Source organism: Rhineura floridana, chromosome 22, assembly GCF_030035675.1.
Source record: "Rhineura floridana isolate rRhiFlo1 chromosome 22, rRhiFlo1.hap2, whole genome shotgun sequence".
In the NCBI taxonomy this organism is placed as follows: domain Eukaryota; kingdom Metazoa; phylum Chordata; class Lepidosauria; order Squamata; family Rhineuridae; genus Rhineura; species Rhineura floridana.
The window spans coordinates 6,045,110-6,070,110 of record NC_084501.1 but is presented as its reverse complement, the minus strand read 5'-3'; the positions used below and the strand labels follow the sequence as shown (position 1 = coordinate 6,070,110).

The following is a 25,001-nucleotide window of genomic DNA, read 5'->3' as shown; positions in this document are numbered from 1 at the left end:
GCACTGTGATGTCCCTGTATGTAGATATTACAGTAAATATGGTAAGTGCAGGTTTTGTAGGGTAAATGTGGTAAGTAGAGCGAGTGAGAGGGGGGAGTACATGGGCTAGAATGCTGAAGAATTATGTATTGTGATTGGCTGAGCGTTTGAGTGGCTGAAGGTATAAATGAGAGGATGACAGTTGAGAAAGGGTTCTGTTGGTTGAGTCGGTTGGTCGGTTGTTGTGAGATGGAGTTGGTTGTGGGTTGGATTATATTTGGCTGGTATTAAGACAGACTATATATGATTGGAAACATAAAGAAAGACATGGTTTCATATACCTTAAGTAATCTTGTTATTTCCTGGTGTTTATAAATAAATATTTTATTGGTTTACCAAAAGCCTGATCCTTGGCTGGGGTTTACACAGACCAGAAAGGAGGGCAGGGTATTTACCAAGGTGGAGAAACAGTATCAAATGGTGGCAGCGGTGAAGAGATAGTGTATCATCAAGTATCCAGGGCAACCCAGGCCTGTATGCTTTATTGGCACAAAGATACAGGGGGGTTGTGGCCTGTACCCAGACACAAAGTAACAATAAGCCAGAAGGGGTCTAAGGCAAAGTCCCAATGTAATACTGTGAAATAGGGAGTGGCTGGTGGTGCTGCCTAGCAGTGGGATCTTGCAAGATCTGTGCTAGAGACGGTGAGAGAACAAATAAAAACCAGGATCCTGACTGGAGGGACCTGACAGGAGGTGGCAGCAGGAGGGATCCTGACAGGCACACACACAAAAATCAATTTCCAACGCAATAAAATTAATTGTATGCAATGTTTTGGGTGTGTATATTACTTGCATTTTTCTGGGGAGGGGGGTCCATAGCTTTCATGAGATCCTCAAAGGGGCCTGTGACCCAAAAAAGGTTAAAAATCACTGCTCTATTTGCAACCCTCTCTGCAACTTGACTTCATGATGCACTGTCAGGCAGGCTCGATCATAACTCAGACGCTTAAAGCCAGGTTTATATTATGGCTACCAAATTAATTAATTAATTAAGAATAAAAATCTGAATATAAACCCGACACCAGCTTTTCCCGCCCCGGTGTCTTCCAGAAGCTTGCTGGACTCCCAGTTCCCATCAGCAGCAGCTGTGGGATGCTGCGAGTTGGGAGACCAAGCACGAGGCTGGGGAGGGCCACCCCCATGCTCTTGGGTTTTAAGCCGTGAAGGTAGGGTGTCGGTTTTCTCATCCTTGTAGAGCACAACAGAAAAATTGTTGAGTGCCTTATAAAAAATAAACTGGTGAAATAAACCAACAGAAACAGCTTTAAAAGGGAAAAGTTGGCCCACTGTACCAATGGCCAGAAAGGGTGAAGGGCGGGAGTCTAGAAAGAGCTAAATTAGAACCTCCATGTTCAGAAGCAGTCTATCCCTGAATGCCAGGCTGATGAAGATAAGCAACGAGGAGAGGGCTCACTGACTTCAAGCCTCATTTCCGGGCTTCTCAGAAGCATCCACCTGGCCAGCACAACAGACTGAGCCTTTTTGGACCCAGCAGGGCTCTGCCGAATGAGCCAAGGAAGGACAGTGAGCCAAAGTGTCACACCATGGCACTCCCTCCCAAAAAACCCGGGGTTGTATCTATTCTACTTAGAGTAGAGCCACTGGGTGTTGTTATTCAACTAAGTCTTGCTCAGAGTAAACCCACTGAAATTAATGCCTTGAAATTAGCCACGTCCATTAACTTCAATGGGCGTTCTCCGAGTAGGACAAGCACTGAATACCACCATTAAAGACAGCGGGCACAACTAACTTAGGCCCATTAATTTCAATGGGTCTACTCTGAGAATAATGTCGCTACCTACAAACCACCTTCTGTAGAGAAACTCTACGTAAGATGACATGGCTAGCTGTGAAGGCAACCAGCCCCCGCTGCCCAGCCTACCTTAGGAGTCATGTCGTGGGTGATGCAGAACTCCAGATGCTGCAGGATGCTCTCCATCGTGTGGTACGGCTGCTGCTTGGTGGTGCGCAGGTACTTCTGCATGGCCCGGGCCATGGAGGCAAAGATGGCCTGGGCCGCCTCTCGCGGGTCCATGATCTCCCGCGGGTTTTTCTGGTCCTCCTCTTGGAGCCTCTTGATATGCGTAAAAGCCTCCTCCACAGCCACCACCAGCCTGTCGGGACAAGAGGGGCCCTGCTATAATAAGCAGTGGATTGCAAACCCCCTTTGCCTGCCCCTCCCAAAGCGACTGCAAGGGGAGAGGAGTGAACGGAGGAAGGAAGAGGCGGCTCAGGGCAGCAAAAGCTCTGACAATGACCAGCTGGGCGGGACTGCATGGAATACTGACAAACAATTTGTCTGCTCCGGAAACAAAAGCTGTCAGAATGTTTGCAGTTCAGTTTGTGAGAGAAAGGAAAAGTTGTCCCTTTGGCTGGAGTGAAAACCTTAGCCAAGCTGGGAAGAGTTCCTAAGGAGACAGAGACCAGGAGCCTGGAGGCAAGGTGCTTAAGGAATGGGGTGGAATAGGTACTGAACAGAGAAGTAATCTTCTCTGGCTGTGGTCCTCTAGTGTCCAAAGGTTGCCCTAACTCACTCCAGCCTCCAATTTATGACAGGGAGAACAAGCCCGTCTATGCTTGCAACAAAGTCACATGACAAGGTTTTTAAGGCTGTAACATTTCAGACTGAGGGAAGGGGAGGAGAAGATTTGAGTATGACTATTCCCTCAGCTCAACACAGAAAAAAAGCCCTCTTCCCTGCACAGAACACCAGCACATCAGGCAGAGATCTCGCTTACAATCTCTACATATTACTATGAGCATTAATAACAACTGTCAAAATGCTATTTCCAAAGTGCCATCAACATACATGGTACTTCAGAGCAAAGATGGCAAATCCCTGCCTAGAGATGATCAGGAGAGGGTAAAAAACTGAGGGAACGCTGCTGCTCCCCCCCCCAAACCTGTTCCCCTGGACTTTTTCAAATTAAAAATAAAAAAATTGGGGAACACTGAAACAAACTCCTATAAAATATTTTCTCTTCTGGAATGAACAAACTGGTGCTTAACACAAAGTTTTACTTATTTGAAATGTATAGTATGAAGCCTTTTAAACAGAGACCTTTTCCCAATATGCATCTGTTTTGGAATTGTTTTCAAGATGTTTTTAAAGTTGTTTTTATGTTTTGTGTTTAGCATTTTGTCGCTTGTCTGCCACCCTAGGTTCCTTCTCGGAGGAAGGGTGGGATATAAAGTTAATATAAAGTTATTTGTTGTACACCGCCCTGAGAGCTCTCTGCTATAGGGCGGTCTAGAAATGTAATTAAATAAAATTAAATAAATAAATAAAAAATAAAAAATAAAACTGAGGTCCGTTAATTTCAGGGTGTTAGAACAAATTAAACCAGAACTGTTACTAGAAGCTAAAATGATGAGACTGAGGTTATCATACTTTGGACACATCATGAGAAGACCTGATTCACTAGAAAAGACAATAATGCTGGGAAAAACAGAAGGGAGTCGAAAAAGAGGAAGGCCAACCAGAGGTGGATTGATTCCATAAAGGAAGCCACAGACCTGAACTTACAAGATCTGAACAGGGTGGTTTATAACAGATGGTTTTGGAGGTCGCTGATTCATCGGGTCGCCATAAGTCGAAATCAGCTTGAAGGCACATAACAACAACAACCCTGAGTGGGACTAGCACTGGATGCATCCCTTTGTTGCAAGGGCTGGCAAGCCAAGCTTAGTTTCTCTCTCTCTGCTATGGGACAACCAGGCACAAGCGTTCCTGTGAGGACATACCTTGCACGTCTTTTGCGGACCCTGCGTTCATGCTCAGCCTCCTCATAGTAATACTCATTGTGGCTGTTGTCTCTTCTCCGAGCGGCTGCAGCAATGACGGCCCGCGACTGGCTTGTGGAGTTGTTGGTCGTGTTTTCTGGAAGACGGGAAAAGTTGGGGGGGGGGGGAGAGGTCAAGAATGCCTTTCAGAGTCATCTCCCGAGACTCTGCCCAGCAGCCCAAGCTACACACACACACACACAAACACAAGCCAAGTTCTGCAAACAGGTCTTGAGAATGCAGCAGCAGCAACCCATATCCAGGTGTGCTTTAACTGGATACAAAGCAAGGAAGGTGTGTCAAGTCAGTGTTAGGGATGCTTTGAAGAATTCAATTTTTTTGAATTACGATGCGAACTGACCTGATCCCTGGTAAGCAACAGTCTTTCAGAGTTTGCACTTTTCCCAATTTTGCGACACAGCTCATGGCGCCAAAGACATACCAAAATGTGTGTTTTTTAAAAGATGTTTTTAGGATGATACATGCATTTATAAATGCATACAGTAAGGTAACATACATATTTAACTATGCATTATGTGATAAAATTAAATATTTAAATACAAATTATTCTGCAGATTTCCTTTTATTATTTTCAAGTTGCAAATTAGCAAGGAAACTGAACCCACGTGAAACTGACTAGGGATAGACCAACTGGTATGAAAATAAAATGGAGGATTTCGGGAAAGGGGACCCCCTCCCCCATCAGCTCCTTATCTCCCCCAATCGCTTCTTTTCCCACTGATATGCTCAGTTCCACTCCTGGAGTGCAAATGAGTAGAAAAGCACCATGTGTGGTCAGCCTAGAAATCTTCCTCCTGCACTCAAGGGGGGGGGAATTGCCCCACTCTCTACTTTAATATTTATTTTAAACATTTTGTTTGTAGTGCAGTACACTGACTGATTTTTCACTTTGTATGCGGCTGGGGCAGAGAAGAGTTTGAACAAAACAGCTCTGCCCCCATTGCGTCTCCCTTGGCTTTTAAGGGGGACCCGACATAAATGCAAGCGTTGCTTGGCACAGTGATTGTCATCCCAAGCATCGTTAGAGGAAATGCTAACAACGAGAGGACAGAAGACAGCAGCTACAAGGACGCCCTGGCCAGGCTGTGTGTGGGGAGGAAGGCATGATTCAATGGAAGAGCAGCCATGCTCAACCCTCTAGGCACCTCCAGTCAGAAGACTGCGGGAGCAAGCCTCTGCTCCAGCCCTTGGAGAGAGGCTGACAAGTCAGAGCAGGTAAGACTGGTCCAGGTGAACCAATGGCCCGACTATTCCAAGACCGCTTTGTATGGGGGACAGGGCCATCGTTCAGGGGCAGAGCATCTGCTCTGCACGCAGAAGATCCCTGGTTTAATCCCCAATGGCATCTCCAGGTGGGGCTGGGAGAATCTCTCGGCCTGAAATCCTGGACAGCTGCTGCTAGTCAGTGTGGACACCAGTGAGATAGATGGACTAATGGTCTGACTCAGTCTAAGGCAGCTTCTCATGTTCCTCACATATATGCTCACCTTCGCCCAGCGAGTACACCTTGAAGCCAGACATTTTCTTGGAGAGAACAGACTTGGGCAGGTTGAGGAGGGCAGGGTTGTAGACCGGGAAGTCGTGGTAGTAGTTCTCAAGGACCCACACAGCAACTCGCTGGATGCTGCAGGAGGAGAGAGAGTATAGGGCCAGGTCTGGTTAGATCGGGGTGGTGAAGCTTTCTTGGCCACCCTTGGCCAACCCTTCAGGGCAGCATGCCAGTGGTGGGTGTGGCCAGCCCACACTCTCACATGCACACAGGAAGACTCACACCCCACCCACCCCAAAAATAGCTAATCTAAGCAGATCAGCAGAGGGGAGGTACTGCCATCTTTCTGTTCATCAAATGTTATTTCTTTATTTCTTATTTGATTTATATCCCACCCTTCCTCCCAGCAGGAGCCCAGGGCATCAAACAAAAACACTTTAAAACATCATAAAAAAAGACCTTAAAATACATTAAAACAAAACAACTTTAAAAACATTTTTTAAAAAAGCTTTAAAACATCTTAAATAAAAATGGTTAAAAAAAATATTGTTTAGAAAAAAAAAAAGGTTTTAAAAAAACATATTAAAAAGCAATTCCAACAGACTGTGATCATCGGGATCAGGGTGCTGCGCTCTAACCGCCCCTGCACTGTGCCTACTTTTAAATGTCTTTTCTTTTTGCCACTGTCACCAAATTGGTGGGGTCTTGGAGTGGGGAGAAAAAATTACTGGGGTTGGGGCAAATTGGGGATCAGCCACCCAGGGTTAGATGCTCAGCTTTCTTTGGAGCCGAGAAATCAATTGCAAAACTACCAAATGTTTCAGGTTTCTGCCTTGATGTTGGGGGATACCAACATTTCATCTCTTCATTTCAAACAATGCGTGTACCACCCTTCATTGAGTGTTTCCAGGGTGGTAGACACACACAATCCCACTACGAAACAACAACGACAAAATGGAAGGGCAGAATAAAAAAATTAACAGCTGAAAAACTCATCAAACTAGAAGCCCCATGACTAGAAAGAGGTCTTTGTGTGATGCCAAAAAGAAGAGACATTAAAATAGGCTCCCGGGGTGGGTAGGGGAGGTCCAGAAATGGGGTGCAACAACAGAGCAGGCCCTGACCCCGGTCGCCACCTGTCTCAGCTCATTTGGGGGGGAGGGATGAGGGCAGTTAGAGGTCACACCCCAAAGGGAATCCAAGCACACGGGTCAAATGATGCCTCTTTGGGGTACCCGAAGCTCAACCCATGGAAGGCTTTAAAATGAAGCCCCAGCCAGAACAACTGATGCTCTGAAAAACTGACTAGGAGCTGAAGCAGCTTATTAGGCAGCAGCAAAGATGTCCTCCCAACAGCTGGTCCCAGTTAACCACCTAGCATGTTGCCCTTCGCTCTGTGTTTCTCATCCGTTTCCGAGCAGTTTTCAAAAGCACGCAAAATGTACCTAATTCTGCCAGCAAGGAGACTCACCGTCTTCCTTTGTTACAGGTTTTACATACTGATGCTTGTTGTTTTATTTGTAAAAGTGTACCCACTCTGAGGAGGGGAGGGGCAGCTTACCACGATCAAGAAGAGAATATCCCACAGTGGCCCACATTCAGCAGGCCACCCCACCCTTCAGCCGTGCCCTCCCGCTCACCTGAGGTGGCCAACATTATAAAACCGGCTGGCTCCGTCGGTGGAGCGAACCACCTTGAGGGTGAAGTGGGGCTGGAGCTGCCGCAGCTCAAGGAGGACCACGGCCAGGTAGTGGACAAAGAGCAGGGCGTCCACGAGGGAGACGGCGTACTGCACAATGCCCTGGTAGTTGGTGTCGCGTGAGTCCAAAATGCGGACGCCGTAGAAGAGCCAGTAGGAGACCACCAGGAGGAAGACGAGCACCATGAGGAGGGCGCGGAAGACAAAGATCCGCGGGAAGAAGGCCTTGGGGCGGCGGAAGAAGAGGGCCCAGCTGCCCAGGAGGAGGAGGAGGAGCTTGAAGGCCACGGAGATGAAGAGCCCCTCGCAAGGCGTCCCGCAGGGCTCCAGGCTCTCCCCCCACAGCAGCTGGGGCAGGAGCATGAAGGCCAAGGGGGTGAGGAAGGAGAAGAGGGCCAAGGCCCCGCCCAGCGAGATGCCCAGGTGGCGCGAGCAGTCCAGGTGGGCACTGTCCTCCATGTCCTTGGTGATGCGTGTGATGTCATCGTGGGAGATGCTGTGCTCGGACGTGCCCGTCACCACCGTGGTGGTCTCTCCCCAGGTGTCATCCTGCAAGAGAGGTAAAGACATCAGAAGAGCCCAGCAGTGCCGGCTCAGGCCAACAGGGGGCCCTCTAGTCCAGCATCCTGTGCCCCCACTGGCCAACTAGATGCCTGCTTCAATGGGCACGACAGCAACTGGCATTCAGAAGCACACTGCCTCTGGCTATGGAAGGAGAGCATAGCCATTATGGCTAGTGGACACGGACAGCCTTATCCTCCGAGAATTTGTCTAGGCCTCTTTTAAAGCCATCCAGAGTTGGGGGTCTGTCACTGGCCCCTGTGGGAGCAAGTTCCATCGCTTAACTATGTGCTGTGTGTGTGTGAAGTTCTTTCTTTTGTCTGTCCTGAATCCTCCATCGTTCAGCTTCACTGCATTGTTACTTTTCCCCAACGGGGCTACTGATTTATACAATGGGACTGTTGACAATTGCCAGCTCCAATGAACACTCGATGTTGATGCACCCTATCGACAACGGACACAGTAGATGGTTTTAAAGGCTTCATTCACACTTTATAATGAAATGTAACGTTTGCACAGGAAGCCTTCTGAACCGCCACACCCAGCGCCAGCTCCCAACTTCAGTATAAATCACTTGCTAAGTGGGTGCCACGCTCTGGAAAAGTACTCAAGAAAAGGGGGGGATGCTGGTCACTGGGGCTCCCGGGGCTCCTGTTTTCACTCGCAACAAGCCACTCACCCTTTCATCGCCCCGTGTCGACTCGTTGTCTAACAGGGGCTCCCCAGGAGCCTGGATGGTCACTGACTTGTCCCCTCGACTCCCATCGCGACTCTTTGAGCGGTGACGCTCTCGTCGATCTCTGCATTCGGCGGGTAGAGGAAGGGAAAAGGTGCACACTGAGAATCGTGGAAAGCAGCAGGACAACTGCTCTGCTCTGCAGTCAACACCTCAGGGCAGCTGCAGCCCACTTAGCCTCCATCCTGTCTTCTCGCCTGCCTATGGGCACTGCCCCACAGTTGTGTTAGCTGCTGGAAACACAGGAAGCTGCTTCGCCCAGAATCAGACTCTTGGCCCATGGAGCTCTACGCCAACCTTCCACAACCTAGTGCCCTCCAGACCCCAACTCCCATCAGCCCCAGCTGATACACCCAATGGTCAAGGATGATGGAAGCCGTAGTTCACCAAGCTCTGGAAGATGCTAGGCTGGGGCAGGCTACTGGTCTAGATGCCAGGGGGCCTCTCTTGAACAGAGTCACACAAGGTAAGCCGCGTTCCAGAACACTTCCTTTTCCTTTTATAAGCTCAGCTTCTAGATAGGAAGGCCTGGGGGGAATAACAGGGAAACCTTCCCTATATTCCCCGCCTTTTTTTCCCAACAGAAAAATTGAAAGTTTTGGGGAACATGGGGCGGGTGGACTCCTATGAATTATTTTCTCATTTGGAATGAGTAAAATGCTTTTAAGACAAAGTTGTACTCACTTGAAATATGTAATATGTAATAAAATCTCCAGCATTTAAGAATTATGAGTTGTATCCAAAGCTAGAGCTACTCAGAATAGACCCACTGAAGTTAACAGATATGACTGACTTAGGTTTATTAATTTAAATGGGTCGACTCTGAGTTGAACTTAGTTGGATACAAGCCTATGATTCCTCTATATGTCTTCACATACAACATTCTGCTCCTAGATGCATTTTTTTGCACCTACAGAGTGCTGCCACCTTCATGAGAGGAGCACACAGGAGCTTCATTGCTTGTGAATTGCTCTGGTGACCTCTGGTCTAGTTTGGAGAAGCAAGGATCCTGCATCAGTTGTGCTTTTGCTTCCACAAAACTAAGGCTGCAGTCGTGTACGCAAGTCCCATCAAACTCAGCGGGGCTTACTTTTGAGTTAATATGTATAGGATTGCAATGAAAGCCATTTATATTTTTGAAGGAACATGCATAGGATTGCTCTGGAAATGTCATCAATATGCTGAAGTACAATTGTATACATTAAGTTGAAATGATACAATGTATGTTGTTAAAGCAATAAAATAAGTTGAGGTTTGATAAAGGAATAAGCATGGCATGTATTTCAGTTTTCTTCCAAATGTCCGGGTCCCTTCCTTCACCCCTCAAAAAACCCAACGCACAACAGGACATTTTTTTCCATTGCACTTTTTCCCCATGGCTTTGAAATTGCCAGAAATGTTACACCTCTAACCTTAACTGCCAATATTTCACTTATGTACTATAGCACTTACGTATACGACAGGAAAGGTGGCTTTTGATAACAGACACAAAAAAGAGATTGCTCTTTACCAATCGTTGCCCCATTGTTTGCAGAAGATGGAGAGATGAGACAGGGAGGTCCCGCCCAACGGCCTACCTGTGACCATCCGCCACGTGACCCCTCCCATCCCAGAACTGCCCCCTGCAGAGGACACAGTCCCAGAATCTGCTTAATGGCCTGTTTCCTCCCCTCTTTTGTATCATGGATATTTAAACTCGTACTAAAGTTTCAAATGGGGAATGCCAGGAGTGCATCACGAGAAAAATGGCATAGATATGAGGTCAATAATATAACAAAGAGAATGAATGTCTGGAAGTCAAATTTCAATGTAGGACGGAGGGACGTCCATCATTATTATTTACTGTATTAATAATCTGCCCTTCAATGAGAAAATTCGCAGGGAACGCAAACAATTCACTAAATCCAACAGAGCAACAGCACATACAAACTATGAACTCAATAAACATCACAAAACAGTAATCCAGGTGCAAAAGAAACCAATTCTTAAATCAGAATCGCCACAGGACTGAAGGGGAAAAAAACTAGACATCTAAAAACAGCATGGGGGACAGCCATACTTTCACTGGGAGAGTGTTCTTTATCTGGGGTGCCATAACAGAGAAGGCTCCGCTTCAAGTTCTTGCACAGCAAATTACAGCTGTTGATCGAACAACAAGCAGAGCCTTTCCTGTAGATCTTAAGGCAGGGGTTGACAGGTAATGGGAGAGGACTGCCTTCAGATACTTGGATCCCAAGCTGCATGAAGCTTTACAGACCAGAGTCAACATCTTAAATTGGGTCCAGCAGCAGCCAGGCAGCCAGTGCAGCTCTTTCAGGTTTGGTGACACATGACCCCACTATGTGGTACCAGTGAGTAACATGGCTGCTGCATTCTGCACCAGCTACAGCCCCCAGACTGTCTTCGAGGGCAGCCCCATGTAGAGTTCACTGCGCTAGTTTTAACGCTTGCTCAAAGCAGGAGGCCCAAGGGGGGACCCCGGCTGGCTCACCTGTGCTTCCGAGAGCTGCGCGAATGCCCAGACTTGTAGGAGTATCCCGAATACTGTGACTCGTTGTCCATGTTGTTGGAGCGCCGAGCCTTGTAGCGGTCCACGTTGATGGACTTGGGTTTCCCGGGCCCCGGGACGGCCGCCAAGGCAGCCGCTGCCTCTTTCAGGGTAGGCTTCTTCAGGCCAAGAGGCACCTTCAGGAAGTCAACTTTCACCTTGAGGGACTCTATTTTGATTGGCTGGCTGGGCTTGTCTTAGAAGGAAAAAAGGGGGCACCTGCGGAAGGAAGGAGGCAGAAGAGTTTAGCCACACCTGATGCACCCCAGCCAGTGAGATAAGTCTCCAAAACGGGAGGAGAGCACCTCCTGTTGCAGAATGTAGCTGAAGGGCTGAAGACCCCGCATGCAGAAAAGCAGCACATCAAGCAAATGGTTAAGCTAGAACCCTTCTCTCTTACATCCTCACAGAGCTTTTGGGTGTCTGCACACACATGCGTGGAAGGGAGAGGAGGAACAGCTTGAAACCCGATGGCCAAAAACCAGTGCGGTGTAGTGGTTAAGACCACTGGACTGGAACCTGGGAGACCAGGGTTCAAATCCCCACTCAGACAGGAAGTTCACTGGGTGACCTTGGGCCAGTCGCTGCCGCTCAATCCAATCTACCTCACAGGGTTGTTGCGAGGATAAAATCTGGAATGGGAGAACCATGTCTGGATACTAACTTGGAGACAAAGTAGGATATAAATGCAATAAATAAATAAATAAATAAATGGCTGCGCCAGTTTTAAGTTGGCTATAAATCTGGGTGCTTCCTTCCTTCCCCCACCCCCAAACACTGGGATCATGATACTTCTGCCCACCACTGACGGCAAAGGCTCATCTCTGAATTTACTGGGGAGTGACCAATTTGATCACTGGGGAGGGGCTGATCTGCTTCCCCATCAGGGCACTGGGCAGGGCAGAGAGGCTGAAACCCAGAGCCGTGTCTGCTCAAACTTTCCCCCCCTTTTGCCGATGCCACCAAAATCAGTTGGGGGAAGGGGACAAAAACGGGCTTGCAGGGGTCACTGGTTAGCCACACACACCTGCCTCAGTAATAGGGAAGCTGCGCTCCCTTCTGCAGTTTCCCATGTCTATCAACTAGTTAGCTTTTTCAGGACACCTCCCCATCTTAGAAACCAGCAGCCAAAACTGCAGCTCCCCACCAACTCTTCCTTTGGAAACCCTCATCTCATAAACACGAACGTCAAGCACAGAAACCCCCATTCCAAAAGGGAGACCCCCCCCAAGGTCTGCCACCCATCAGGGCGCCCCAGACTCTTGCAGGATCCCAGTTTCAGGAGCGGGAGATTTCCTCGACACAGAAAGTCCCTTGCCAGTGTCGCATGGCGAGACAGAGCAGGGTACGGGGAGAATCAAAATGGTGTTGGGCCTTTCGGTCCCGAGTGTCTGGGGACAAAGGAGGCTCTTCGGGAAATGAGAGCACCTTCTCTCCAAAGAAGCAGGGATGTTACTGTACTGGCTTCGTTATATTTCAACAGAAACATCAGCCAGGGGGAGGGGGCCAAAATTCTCACACACACATTCTCTCACTCTCTCACACACTCACTCACTCTCACACACTCACTCACTCTCACACACTCACTCACTCTCACACACTCACTCACTCTCACACTCTCACTCACTCTCACACTCTCTCACTCACTCTCACACTCTCTCACTCACTCTCACATTCTCTCACTCACACATTCTCTCACTCACACATTCTCTCACTCACACATTCTCTCACTCACACATTCTCTCACTCACACATTCTCTCTCTCTCACACACTCACTCTCACACACTCACTCTCACACACTCACTCTCACACTCACTCTCACACTCACACACTCACTCACTCTCACACTCTCTCACTCACTCACACATTCTCTCACTCACTCACACATTCTCTCACTCACTCACACATTCTCTCACTCACACATTCTCTCACTCACACATTCTCTCACTCACACATTCTCTCACTCACACATTCTCTCACTCACACATTCTCTCACTCACACATTCTCTCTCTCTCACACACTCACTCTCACACTCACTCTCACACTCACTCTCACACTCACTCTCACACTCACACACTCACTCTCACACTCACTCTCACACTCACTCTCACACTCTCACACTCACTCTCACACTCACTCTCACACACTCTCCCTCCCCCCTCCCCCTCCCCCTCCCACACACTTTGGTTATTACCAATGCTGCAAAATTAAACGTTTCCAATGATTTATGTTTTTGTTAATCTTATGCTCCAGATATCAACTGCCTCGAAGCAAGCCCAGGGTCGGAGCCAACACAGAAATCCATTATTCAAGCCATCAGCACCCACCGCAGGGCTCTGTTGGGACAAGCCTGGCACAGACACCCTGGGACAAATCCCAGCCGACTCCCAGCAAAAGGGCCTTCCCTGCCAACGTGACTGCCAGATCCCGTTCTTCCCTCTCTCCCAGTGTGCAGGGCAGAGGCACACCCATGCTTTGGGTGCTGAAGATCCTGGGTTCAATCTCTGGCACCTCCAGCCAAATGGTTCTTAGGGTAGCGGGGCTGGGGGGGGGGGAGACTCCTCTCTCAATGAAGTCTTGCTGCCAGCCAGAATGGGTAACACTGGGTCAAATAAAGAAAATGCCCAAGCTGGTAGGAGGCAGCTGTCCTGTTTTCTGCCCCAGACCTTGGACAGCCACTGCCAGGTGGAGTAGGGCAGCCCCCCCCCAAAAAAACCTTTGGGGCTCTGGGGCACACTGAGAAGTCTAAGGAACTGTGGTGGGTACCACAAAATATCCATTTCATAGAAGAAAAATTGGTGATGCTCAGAACTCCCCCCCCCAGCAAATAAAATGCAGACAAAAAAAAGCAGGCAACACCGCCCCCCCCAAAAAAGCAAAAACACACATAAACCTGAATTTAAAAAATTGGGAGGAGGGGGAGGAGGCAAAGGCCTTGACAGGCACCACACTGGGAAAGGCCACCACTTTGTGGACCCCAGGGGCAGTAAAAAGTAGCAGGCCAAGTACAGGAAAGGCCCAACCCGCTCCTAGATTCTGGGTTGAGCTGTTCTGCACATTAATTGCCCAGCCGCAATGCAGGAAGCAGCAGCAGCAGAAGCAAGTATATTCATGTATCCTGAGAATCACAGCTTTCATGAGTTTCTAGCCCTCATGGCTGCAAAGATATGCTTGAAGGAGCGCAGGAAAGTCTCAGAAGTCCAGAGTGTGGCTGGTAAGATTTCCAGCAGTCAAGGAGGGAGGAAACTCGGCACCTTTTATAAGCTCTTGTACCTCCCTGCAATGAAATCTGCAAAAATGCACCCAGACAGGCTCAGTTTGCACCATTTGCAGCACTCATCGAATTTCAGTCTGAGGCTGGCTCTGTACAGAATTTTGCACAAAACATCTGCTTTATGGTTCTCACCTTGTTGATCTTCCCAACAGCCCTGTGAGGTTGGTGATGCCCATTTCCAAATATTCTCAATGGCTTACACAAGGATACGACAACATCCCCACCCCCACCTTACACACAGACACTTTGTTGTTTCCAAGAAACCACAGAAGGAAAAGCAAAACCAGGCATGGGTGCAAGATGGATCAAAGTCAGTCTAGGTTGGCTCTTCAGAGCTTCCTAAACCCCAACAGATTACTAGAAAGGTTGCCCTGTAGGGAAAACAATGGAAGCTTCACCTCTAGCATTTCAAGAGGCAATGAGATAGCAACACCCAAGGAATCCTGTCATTTTTAAGGGTGGGGTTCAATTAGCTCTTGCAACCCAATCCGCTATGTATCAGATCTGGCCTTCCAAAATGTCCAGGGGTGCGTGTGTGTGGCAAAATCCTGGGAGCAAGACAGAGGCAAACTGCTAGGGGAGGGAGACGGCAGCAAGCAGAGTCCCATCCTGCCCGCCCACCTGCTTAGGCTAGGCCTAACACCTCATCTACAGCCTCCATTGCATGACCTACTATGGTGGGCTATCCTGTAATCCCTTTCCAGCCACAGGTGCAGCAGGATCAGATGTGGGCTTGAGCATAAACAGGAAGGCAGAATAGAAGTGGGCCAAGGGCCATCACAAAAGCCCAACAGTATGCGGCGCTGTAGGAAGACACGCCAGTATGCTGCACCTAGGAAATGCACCAGCACAGACGAAGTTGCAAGGTCTGAGCCCACGTCAACTAGAGAGTGCATGTGAGTAGAAGGGAATGTTTGTTCTGTTTTATTGTATCATGCATTTATATTTATGTTTTTAACGTGTTGTAAGTCACTTGGAGACCTTTAGGTAACAAGAAACTAACAAGTCTAATAAATTATTATTATTAATAACAACATTTAATTTATTACCCGCCCTTCACCAGGAGATCCCAGGGCGGGTCACAACAATATAAAATACATTATTAAAAATAGTTTAAAACAAATTACTTTCACAACTAGAGAGAGTACTAAATATATACATATATATATATGAACGTAATTGTGATTAACCAGAGGTTTTTATTATATTAACAAAATGTTTCAGCTTCCGCCTTCGTCAGCTGCTAACATCCCTCTATTAAATTTACATTTAATAGTACATAATTAATTGATTAAATAAATAAATTTGTGACCTATTTAAAACAAATTTACAAACACAAGAACAAATGGTACAGAGGCAGAATTTGTTTAAAGGGCAAAAAGCATCATTCCTGTGGCCAAGGGGTGGGATCTACTTGGTCCTGTAAGGCACCCTTCGCCAACCTGGTGCCCTCCAGATGCATTGGACTTCCAACTCCCATCAGCCCTGGCTAGTATAGGGCCCAAATACGTGACAGAGCAGCTCCCCCTATTCTCAGCTGGCCCATACACTAAAATCTTCAAGGGGAGGCCTGCATGGTCTCCTGCAGGTGAATAAAACCCATGGCATGGGGAGACAAGACCTTTTTGGCAGTGGCACCCCGTCTGTGGAACTCCCGCCTCTCAGATGTGTAGTTGGGGTTGACATTAACAACTTTCCGGCTGCAGCTAAATACATACCTTAAAGAAAGATGAGCCGCCAAGGTCAGCCGTATTATTCACTGATCATCTAGTGTATTTGATACTATAATTACAGTTTTAAAACTGTAACATGAATCAGAGAGAGAGAGAGAGAGAGAGAGAGAGGGAGAGAGAGAGAGAGAGTAAAAACATTTACTCTCTCAAGCACAGGGGTGCTGTGCCACAGGTGCAAGTCTTCCAAAAACAAGATGCTTTCCCTCCCTCCTTCAAAAATGATTGCTTTAGCTGCACAGTTATGCAACTAGCCAAACAACTCAACCCGACTTTGATTGCTCAACCGACAGCCCTACCAACAGTCATGCATTCCTTCAGCTGAGCCCCAGCTACTCCCCACCCCTTGTATCATCCACCTTCCCCCTCTGCAATACGGACTTTGGTCCTCCATTCCCTTAGCCGGCACCGACCATGCCAAAAAAGCACCACAGCACGCCATGCGGAGTCGGCTCAGCAAAAGGGAGCCGAACACCAAGTGCTAGAGGCCTGAGTCCCAGCAGGGCTGCAACAGACTTCAGCTGGAAGAATCGAGATACTCCCTTGCTGCATCACCACCAACCCCCTTCCCAAATAACAAAGCTTCCTTGGCGGCGCTTTAACGGGGAACCGTGGGGGTGGGGGAGGGAAAGCTAAGAGGAGAATGAAAGGAGGCAAAGTGTCCTCAATGTGCAGTCAACTGCAACGCTAATAAATAAGCCCGTGGGGCAGGGCCGTAGCTCAGTGGGAGAACATCTGCTTTGCATGCAGAAGGTCGCAGGTGCAATCCTGGCGGCATCTCCAGGTAGGGCTGGCAATGTACCCAGTCTGCAATCCTGGAGAGCTGCTCCCAGTCACAGATACTTCCAAATAATACTTATGGTTTTTCTATGTTTTGATTTGTTGTATTTAGTTTGTTGATTACTGTACAGTAAGTTTGGCTTGAATTGGAAAACAAAATAACTATTTTTTTTAAAGGAAACAGGAGTGAATGTCCAGCCTGCAAGCATGATCTAACTGACTGCAAGATCAGACAGAGGTGCCTTTGGAAGATATAGTCCTCTCCACTGCCATTGGGGGGGGGGGGAGAAATGCTTATTTTCACTTCTGTGAAGACTAAAACATAGCATTCTCCCCTAACCGCCCCATGACAGAACTGGATTGGGAGGAATGGAAACACCCAAGTGGGAGGGCCTCAGTGGCCTGAGGCATCCCAGAGATTGCCTTCCCCCACACAATTCCCACAGTTAGCAGGCAGGTGAGACTGGATGACCTCTAAAGTACCTTGGAAGTTCTCGCAATTTAATGATTCCATGAACTCGTTTGGGAACTCTGCCCATCTCCCAAGGCCTTCCTTGCAAGGCCACCACTGACAGTGTGGGAAATGGGATGGGAGGGACTCCTAGACTCTGTGATATCCTCTCTCCCAGAAAGGTACAAGCTGGGCCCCTCAACGCCTACTTTTAAGCAGGCATTTCAGGCACCTCAAAAATCTGACCACATTCACGCTATATATTTTTTCCATTATTATTCCATTTTGAACAGTCACAGCATCCCCCCCCCCAACAATTCTGGGAACTGTAGTTTGTGAAGGGTGCTGAACGTTCAGGAGACTCCTAATTTCCTCATAGAGCTAGAATTTAACAATCAATCCCTCTTCCCAGAGAACTCTGGGAATTGTAGCTCTGTGAGGGGAAGAAGGGTCTCCTAACAAGCCTCAATACGCTTCATAAACTACAATTCCCAGGACTGTTTCAAGTGGAATAACAGTGGAACAAATGTATAGTGTGACTGTGGCCTAAAGGTTTCCCACATCCAGGTTAAAACCATTGGACAACATTTTTACCAGTATACATGTGTGGAAAGTTAGGCTCAGGGGCCAAACCCAACCCTGTGGAGCTCTCTAACTGGCCCTCAGAACTCTCCTCAGGCCATGCCTCTCACTGGCCCTGCTGCGCATTTTCGAGCGTTTTTGCCCGGCTGGCTAGTGTCCTTGAGCTCTGGCAATGCCCCTCGCTTGCCTAGAAGGAGGAGAGAGAGGGGTGTAAACAAAATAGCCTACTGTACAAATGTGTGTGTGTGTGTGAAATACATTCATTGCTCCACCCACTTTAGCCTCTGGCTCTACCACTGGCATGCGGCCCTCAGAAGGTTATCAAAAAGGGAATGCGGCCCTTGGGCTGGAAACATTTCCCCACTCCAAAGCAGAGACAACCCAATGGGGACCAGGCCAAGAAGCAAAAGAAAAGCCTAGCCAAGGAAGGCCCATTATTCCCTCCATGCGAGGGAGATGGCAGGCAGGGAGGGAGGGGGCATGTATGCAGGCCCCACTATCACACTGGGGTCCCCAATCGAGGGACAGCCTATGGCACAGTCAGCAGCACTTTTTTAACTCCTTCGCCTTGAGGGAGAAAACCTGGAGATGGAGGGGGGGAAGGAAAAGAAAGGGGACAAAAAGGAGGGAGGGGACAGAGGGGGAGGAGAGAGAGGGACCTTTTGTGCAAGAGGTTTCTCGCACATTTATCACAACACGAAACAAAAGCTCACCCTGCAAACATGCGCACCCTGGTTGCCTAGGCAATGGCTACAAGGCCCGGGAGCTTGCAGGCCGGCATCCAGAGCGAACCAACGCAATTGGGGGGGGGAAGTATTCCCCACCCCCCTTGTGAGGTTTGTTTGTAGAGAGAGAAAAAAGAGAAGGTTGCTTAAGAAACAATGGAGAAGACGGGGGCGAAGTGGGGGGAGAGGAGAATGAAAAATTTGGAACAGGCCAAAGGACGAGGGGCCTCTTTGGAAAGGCCAAGGAACAGGGGAAGGGGGATTGCACTTTCCCAAATCTTATTCAGTGTTCTGTGGTGCCTTTGGGGGAGATTTATGGCAATTGGGGGGGGGAGGGAGACACAAAGTACAACACCAAAAAAACTCCTCGCGTCTCTGCTGCAAACACCCAGCTGGGAGCAGGGCAGGGCTCCAATCAGGGCTCATTCCCAAAGGGTGTGCTGGGAAACATAGGCTGCATTAATACCTTAATTCCTTTGAGCCCAGGGCTTTGGGGAAAGCTCCACGGCAGAGCAGCTGCTTGGCCTGCAGAAGGCCACTGGCTGAATCCATGGCATCCCCAGGCAGGACTGTGAAAAGGCCGCTTTGTAAAACCTTGAAGAGCCGCTGGCAGTCAGCATTAGCAATACTGGCATTGGCTGGCCACTTAGAGAACAGGAAGCTGGGCTCAATGGGCACTGGCCTGATTCTTCATACTGTAGGTGGTCTAACTGGGCACAAAGCCACTTCCTGTGTTCCTAGGGCACCTGTCATGAGAGGAGGGCGTCCACTGCATCTCTGAACGATCCTTTGTTCTGGCCCCGCCATCTCCTGCCACTCAACCTGTACTGGGAAGTAGGTAGCTTCTCCTGTATTGGTGTGACTGAATGGCCCAGTCTCTCTTGGAGAATGCCTCTTCATGTGCTGTTCTCTGGCCTCTCTCCTTCCAACCAGCCTCCACGGGGGCTGCGGGGAATTCATGGGTCATATCATCGGATGTCAACAACAACATGCTACTGGGAACAACCTACTAATCCTGTGCAAAAACATAGCAGGATTATTTGCCCTCAGGAGGTTTGTGGCCAGAACAGCAACCCATATGGAAACAGAGGTGGAAGACCCAGTGGTGGCTTCCATGTCAGCGGGGCAGTGAATCCACTATGGGTTTTAGTCAGCACCTTGGACAGCTCCTTGAAAGTTCAGACTAAAACCCATAGCAGATCCACTGCCCCAGTGAAATCAGAGCCACCAGCATCCACTGATGTTAACAGACACAGAATCATAGAGTTCGAAGGGCGTATAAGGCCATCAGGTCTAACCCCTTCCTCAATGCAGAAATCCAACTTAAAGCATACTCAACAGGTGGCTGTCCAGCTGCCTCTTGAATGCCTCCAGTGTTGGAGAGCTCACCACCTCTCCAGGTAATTGGTGCCATTGTCATATGGCTCTAACAGTTAGGATGTTTTTCCTGAAGTTCAGTCAAAATCTGGCTTCCTGCAACTTGAGCCCATTATTCCATGTCCTGCACTCTGGGATGATCGAGAAGAGATCCCGGCCCTCCTCTGTGTGACAACCTTTCATGTACTTGAAGAGAGTTATCATATCTCCCTCACTCTTCTCCAGGCTAAACATGCCCAGTTCTTTCAGCCTCTCCTCATAGGGCTTTGTTTCCAGTCCCCTGATCATTATCCTCGTTGCCCTCCTCTGAACCTGTTCCAGTTTGTCTGCATCCTTCTTAAAGTGTGGTGTCCAGAACTGGACTCAGTACTCAAGATGAGGCCGAACCACCAGGCAGCTCATTCTCCCATGCAGTTATTTAATAAACCCAGAACACCACACTAGATAGTATGATTCAAGTTAGAAATGTTTTTGTTGGATCTGCTGTCGTTTACAGTTTAGCTTGTCATCCAGAGCTAGACGCTTCCAAAATTTTGTTATTGTAACTGACTAACACGTAAATTTCCTGGGATGATATCAGAAAGGGCTGAAAACTCCACCTGTTTATCTGTTTACATGACCAACTCAGGTTCATTAAACAGGTCTTAGGGCTTAGTTGAATGCAATCCAGGGAGTGGCTTCCTCCAAGAACCAACAGTTCTTCACCGCAGGTGGTTTAATTTTACCAGATGTATCAGAGTAGTTATTACCTGCTCTCAGAGAAGCCCACAATGCGATTTTCCACAAGCTGCTGATCTGGGCATATCTCTACATGTACATGCAGAAGGCTGCCTGTTCAATCCCTGACATTTCCAGTCACAGGGACTGCAGACAGGAGGGCAGTTTCATTTACTCAAGGATAGACGATTATTTCAAATCAACTTTGTGAGCCATGCGCTGGCATACCTCCACTCTGAAGTCAGAAAAAACAAACACGCTTCAGTAACTGGAAGAAACAATTCGGGGGCTGGGATGGGTGGAGAACATTTTTCCAGAGAACCATCCAGACTGAAAAAATGTCTATGACTTGTACTTTTCTATCAGTTCCTCCTTCCCACTTTTAAATAAATACACTGTTCCATACAAAGTTAATTAGTAGCATAATATAAATGAAACTGGTGGACTTGAATAGATGCAATAGTAGCCAAATCAAAAATAAATCTTTTAATAGAGAAAATTCAGCTGCTTTCCCTAGAAAGTACATATATTTATGTGCACAGCTCTTCAGCCATACTAAAATTAATATGTTAAAAAACCCTCACTGAAAACAGTTTAACTTTAAAAAAACCTTTAAAAAGGAAAGGGTACACTATTAAATTGTCACACTTTAAAATATATGCAAGTAGTCCTATAAATAAGTTAATCTTTGAATGTGAGTGAATTGTTGTTGTTATGCGCCTTCAAGTCAATCACAACCTATGGCAACCCTATGAATCAGCGACCTCCAATAGCATCTTTTATAAACCACCCTGTTCAGACCTTGTAAGTTCAGGTCTGTGGCTTCCTTTATGGAATCAATCCATCTCTTGTTTGGCCTTCCTCTTTTTCTACTCCCTTCTGTTTTTCTCAGCATTATGCTGTGCATTCCTACACATATCTACTCAGAAGTAAGTTCTATTGGGTTCAGTGGGACTTACTCTCAGGTAAGTGTTTATAGGATTGTAGCTTAAGGACGCAATCCAACCCATATTTCTGCCAGGCTGGGGGGAGTTGGGGGCAGTGGACGCCGACTGAGCTGGCAGGCTCCTGGCACTGCCGGCAGAAGCCCCCTGCCGTGGCTGAGCAGCAGTGGAAGCCACCATAGCCCAAAAGACGGGGTGTTCCAGGGGCATGGAGGGAGAGGAGCCGAAGGGGGACTTATGCAAGATCTTCCTCACGTTCAGAGCCCTCCTCTGGATCCCGATCCGGCCGAAATCTCCGCCGGGCAAAAGGCCGGCAAAGTAAAAAAAATTGTAATGGGCGTCTACAGGGAGCGCTTACTCCCTGGGAGGCCGAGTCATGGGATCCTGGAAGGCTGAATTCTTCCTTCCTGTTTGTGTGTGCAGTTCCAGACGGAGCCAGCATTCAGCTCGACCGGTGGATCCTGAACGGAAAGTGGATCCTGGGGACCTTCCCGCCAGCTCCTCCTCCGCCAGCACGTCGGCTGCCCCACCATGTGGATTGCGCTGTAAGCAAACTTGATTTACCCTCACCGCACCCCAGATATTTCATTTCAAGTACTTTGGGCGATTAGGAAAACTTTGCAAAATATTTATACAACACATAAAATTAACAGCATACACGTTACTCAACAAAATGAAAGTCAGTCAAAAAAAACCCCATGCTGAGTCAGATCTCCATTGATTTTGGACAGTGGAAATTTTTTCTGATACACATTTTTTGGAAAATCCACATCACTGTTTGGAAGTTTAAGAAACGCTAAGCTAGGACTTGTAATAGAACAGGCATTTCCACTGGTGTGCACACAAAAAACACATTAAATAAACATGCGAGGGGGAGACGGGGGACCTCATTATCATCACGTCAAGAGGGCACGTGGCAGAGGTGGATAAAAGTGAGCATGGTGTGGCTCTGCACCATCTATCTACCAGTGGACAGAAGGGATGTTTTTCTGCCACTCACATAGCACTAGAACCCAATGGGGCCATCCACTGAAGCTGAATGTTTGACAATTCAGAACAGACAAATGGAAGGACCTCTTCGCACAGCGCATAGTTTTATTTATTAGTCATGATAGCTGTCCACTTACCCCCAGGATCGGAGGGTGCTATGCTTCTGAATACCAGTTGCTGGGAATCACAACTAGGGCCGGTGCTGTTGCGCTCTTGTTCTGCCCGAGGACTTCCCAGAGGTTTGCAGTTGGTCTCTGTGAGAATAGGATGCTGGACTAGATGGCCCTTTGGTCTGATCCAGCAGCCAGGTTTTGCCTTTGTTCTCATGTCCCTACATCAGGTCATCCTCCCAACTCATGAAAGCAACTGCCTGAAGCTGGGAGGCTCCTGACCTCCTCAGCACAGTAACCCAGTATTCCAGCTCAGTCTTGGCCATCTCCGCTTCCCTACCCTTCCCTGTAAAGCTCAGCTGCCCCATCTCTCTCCACAACACTCCCGTCTCCTCAGAGAAGAAATCTAACGTAATGCGCTTTTGCACATGCGAAACTGGTCTAGCTCACCAACATAGCCACGGCTAAGAGCAAATGAGCATACCCAAAGCTGATGTTCATAGTAAATTACTGGGGGTGGGGGTGTCCAGAACTGCTATTTAACATCTATATCAGTGGTTCTCAAACTTTTTTGGTTCGCGGCGCACTGTAAAACATATAAGGATTTTCTGGCGCACTTCATGTACAAAATTAAAAACATATTAATGTATTTTAAACTATGAATAAAAATAAACTATAGAAAACTATTGCTTACCCTATACAAATGGGTTTCTTCTCATTTTTAAAATATACTTTCATAATATTTGAGGCACACCTAGCCACCTCTTCGGGCGCACCAGTGTGCCTGGGCGCACCGTTTCAGAATCACTGATCTATATGAAGCCACAGGGAGTGGTCATCAGGAGTTTTGGAGTGACGTGTCACCAATATGAATCGGGAGAGGTGGCTGCGGTGGCAGACAGGTGTTTGGAGGCAGTCATGGGCTGGATGTACCAACAAACTGAATCCTGAGTTAAGAGTTTTTGGTAGAGATATATTGCAGCGGAGTCCAGCAACAGCAGGTCTGTTAAGACTGGCTGCTGAAATAATAAAGAAACTTGCTACAAAGAGGTCAAGTCACAGCCATGTGGCCTGCGCTCAGGGAGTCACCACTCACTGACTGAGAACAAAGACACGCGGGCAAAAAAACCTAGTGGATTATTCTAAGTACACTCAGTTGAAGGTGCAAAGGTTCCCCCTTTAGACCTTACTAATCAACATGCGAAGGGAAGGTGCGAGGCTTCAGCCGAAGGGGATATGGTTTAGGGAGCCCAGCTCCTCCCCTGTACATTCTGAAGGCAAATGCCTGATCAGAGCCATAGCCAAGCTGGGGATGCAGAAGTATGAACACATCCTGCAATCGTAGGACCATGAGCTCACGACCTCATTTGGGGCAGAGATGTATAATCCAGATTTACGCAGTCCTACGGACACCTTCCCATTTTCCAGTAGGCACTGACTGCCACGGGATTCAGACTGGAAAACTGAAGGCCGGTCCACAGCCTTCGACTCCCTGCCCGATGCGTGAACTCGCTATGCACAAGCGAGGAAACACACCAGAACAGCCTATGAGGGCAACAACATGAAGCCCTGGGCCAGTGGTCGACTTCAGGGACCTAGAAGCGTGGGGAGCTGCCCCTCATTTATTTATTGCTTTCTTGCTATGTTTCTATCCCACCTTTCCTCCAAGGAGCTCAAGGTGGTGTACATGGCTCTCTCCATTTTATCCTCACAACAACCCTGTGAGGTAGGTTAGGCTGAGGGAAACAGATAGAGATACAAACACATGCAAACACACACAAGGTGATATATAATGTATCTACAGAGGAACGCAGGATGCTGCCTTCTACTGAGTCCTTTTAGGACATTGGTCCTTGTACAGCAGTATTGTCTTCACCGACTTGCAGCAGCTCTTTAAGGTTTCGGGCAGGAGTCCCTCCCAGCCACTGGGGACTGAAAGTGGGACCTTCCACATGCAGGTGCTCTACCACTGGGCAATGGCCCTCACTGGGTTTACTTTAATGAAATCCACAAGCCTCGCACTGGACCCACATCAAGTCTGGCCCCTCCCACTGGCCCTTTTAGCCACAGACAGACAGACAAGTCTCATGCACCAGACTGCCTTCCTCAGCCACAGAAAGACATCGTTCATGTTGGAGAGATCGAGGCTGGTTGGGGGTAGCCTTGAACAGACCAGAGCATGGTCCCTCTGTACCCTTCCAAAACCAGCAAAAGGGTCCATGACAAAGCCTTCAACATACACACACACCCTGCTTCTCTTGTTTCTTTGAATTAGTAATTAAAAAAAGAAAGACATCAACATTGCTATTAACAATAAAGAGCAATTGGCAATAAATAAATCTTCCAACTATGAGGATTTTTAGATCCTCTAAGCTGGGATGGGGGGTTAAGTCTGAGGGCCGCACTGCCTTCTGCGCAACTTCCGAGGGCCAAATGACAGC

At 48.0% G+C, this 25,001-nt stretch overlaps 1 protein-coding gene across 7 annotated transcripts in view; it reads right to left on the bottom strand.

The window, feature by feature from the left end:
• VANGL2 (VANGL planar cell polarity protein 2) overlaps window positions 1-25,001 on the bottom strand; it is a 60,396-nt gene that overhangs the window by 4,999 nt on the left and 30,396 nt on the right. For 6 of the 7 annotated variants that reach the window (XM_061606312.1, XM_061606316.1, XM_061606313.1 and 3 more), the window contains 6 exons: window positions 10,822-11,097; window positions 8,274-8,394; window positions 6,975-7,582; window positions 5,333-5,469; window positions 3,786-3,921; window positions 1,924-2,155 (listed from right to left, as the gene is read on the bottom strand). In XM_061606312.1, coding sequence (XP_061462296.1) covers window positions 1,924-2,155; window positions 3,786-3,921; window positions 5,333-5,469; window positions 6,975-7,582; window positions 8,274-8,394; window positions 10,822-10,892 — 1,305 coding nt within the window. In that variant the 5' untranslated portion in view covers window positions 10,893-11,097. Of the gene's footprint in view, window positions 1-1,923; window positions 2,156-3,785; window positions 3,922-5,332; window positions 5,470-6,974; window positions 7,583-8,273; window positions 8,395-10,821; window positions 11,098-15,872; window positions 15,918-25,001 lie in introns of those variants that run through there. The other variant, XM_061606317.1, reaches the window with a different exon arrangement.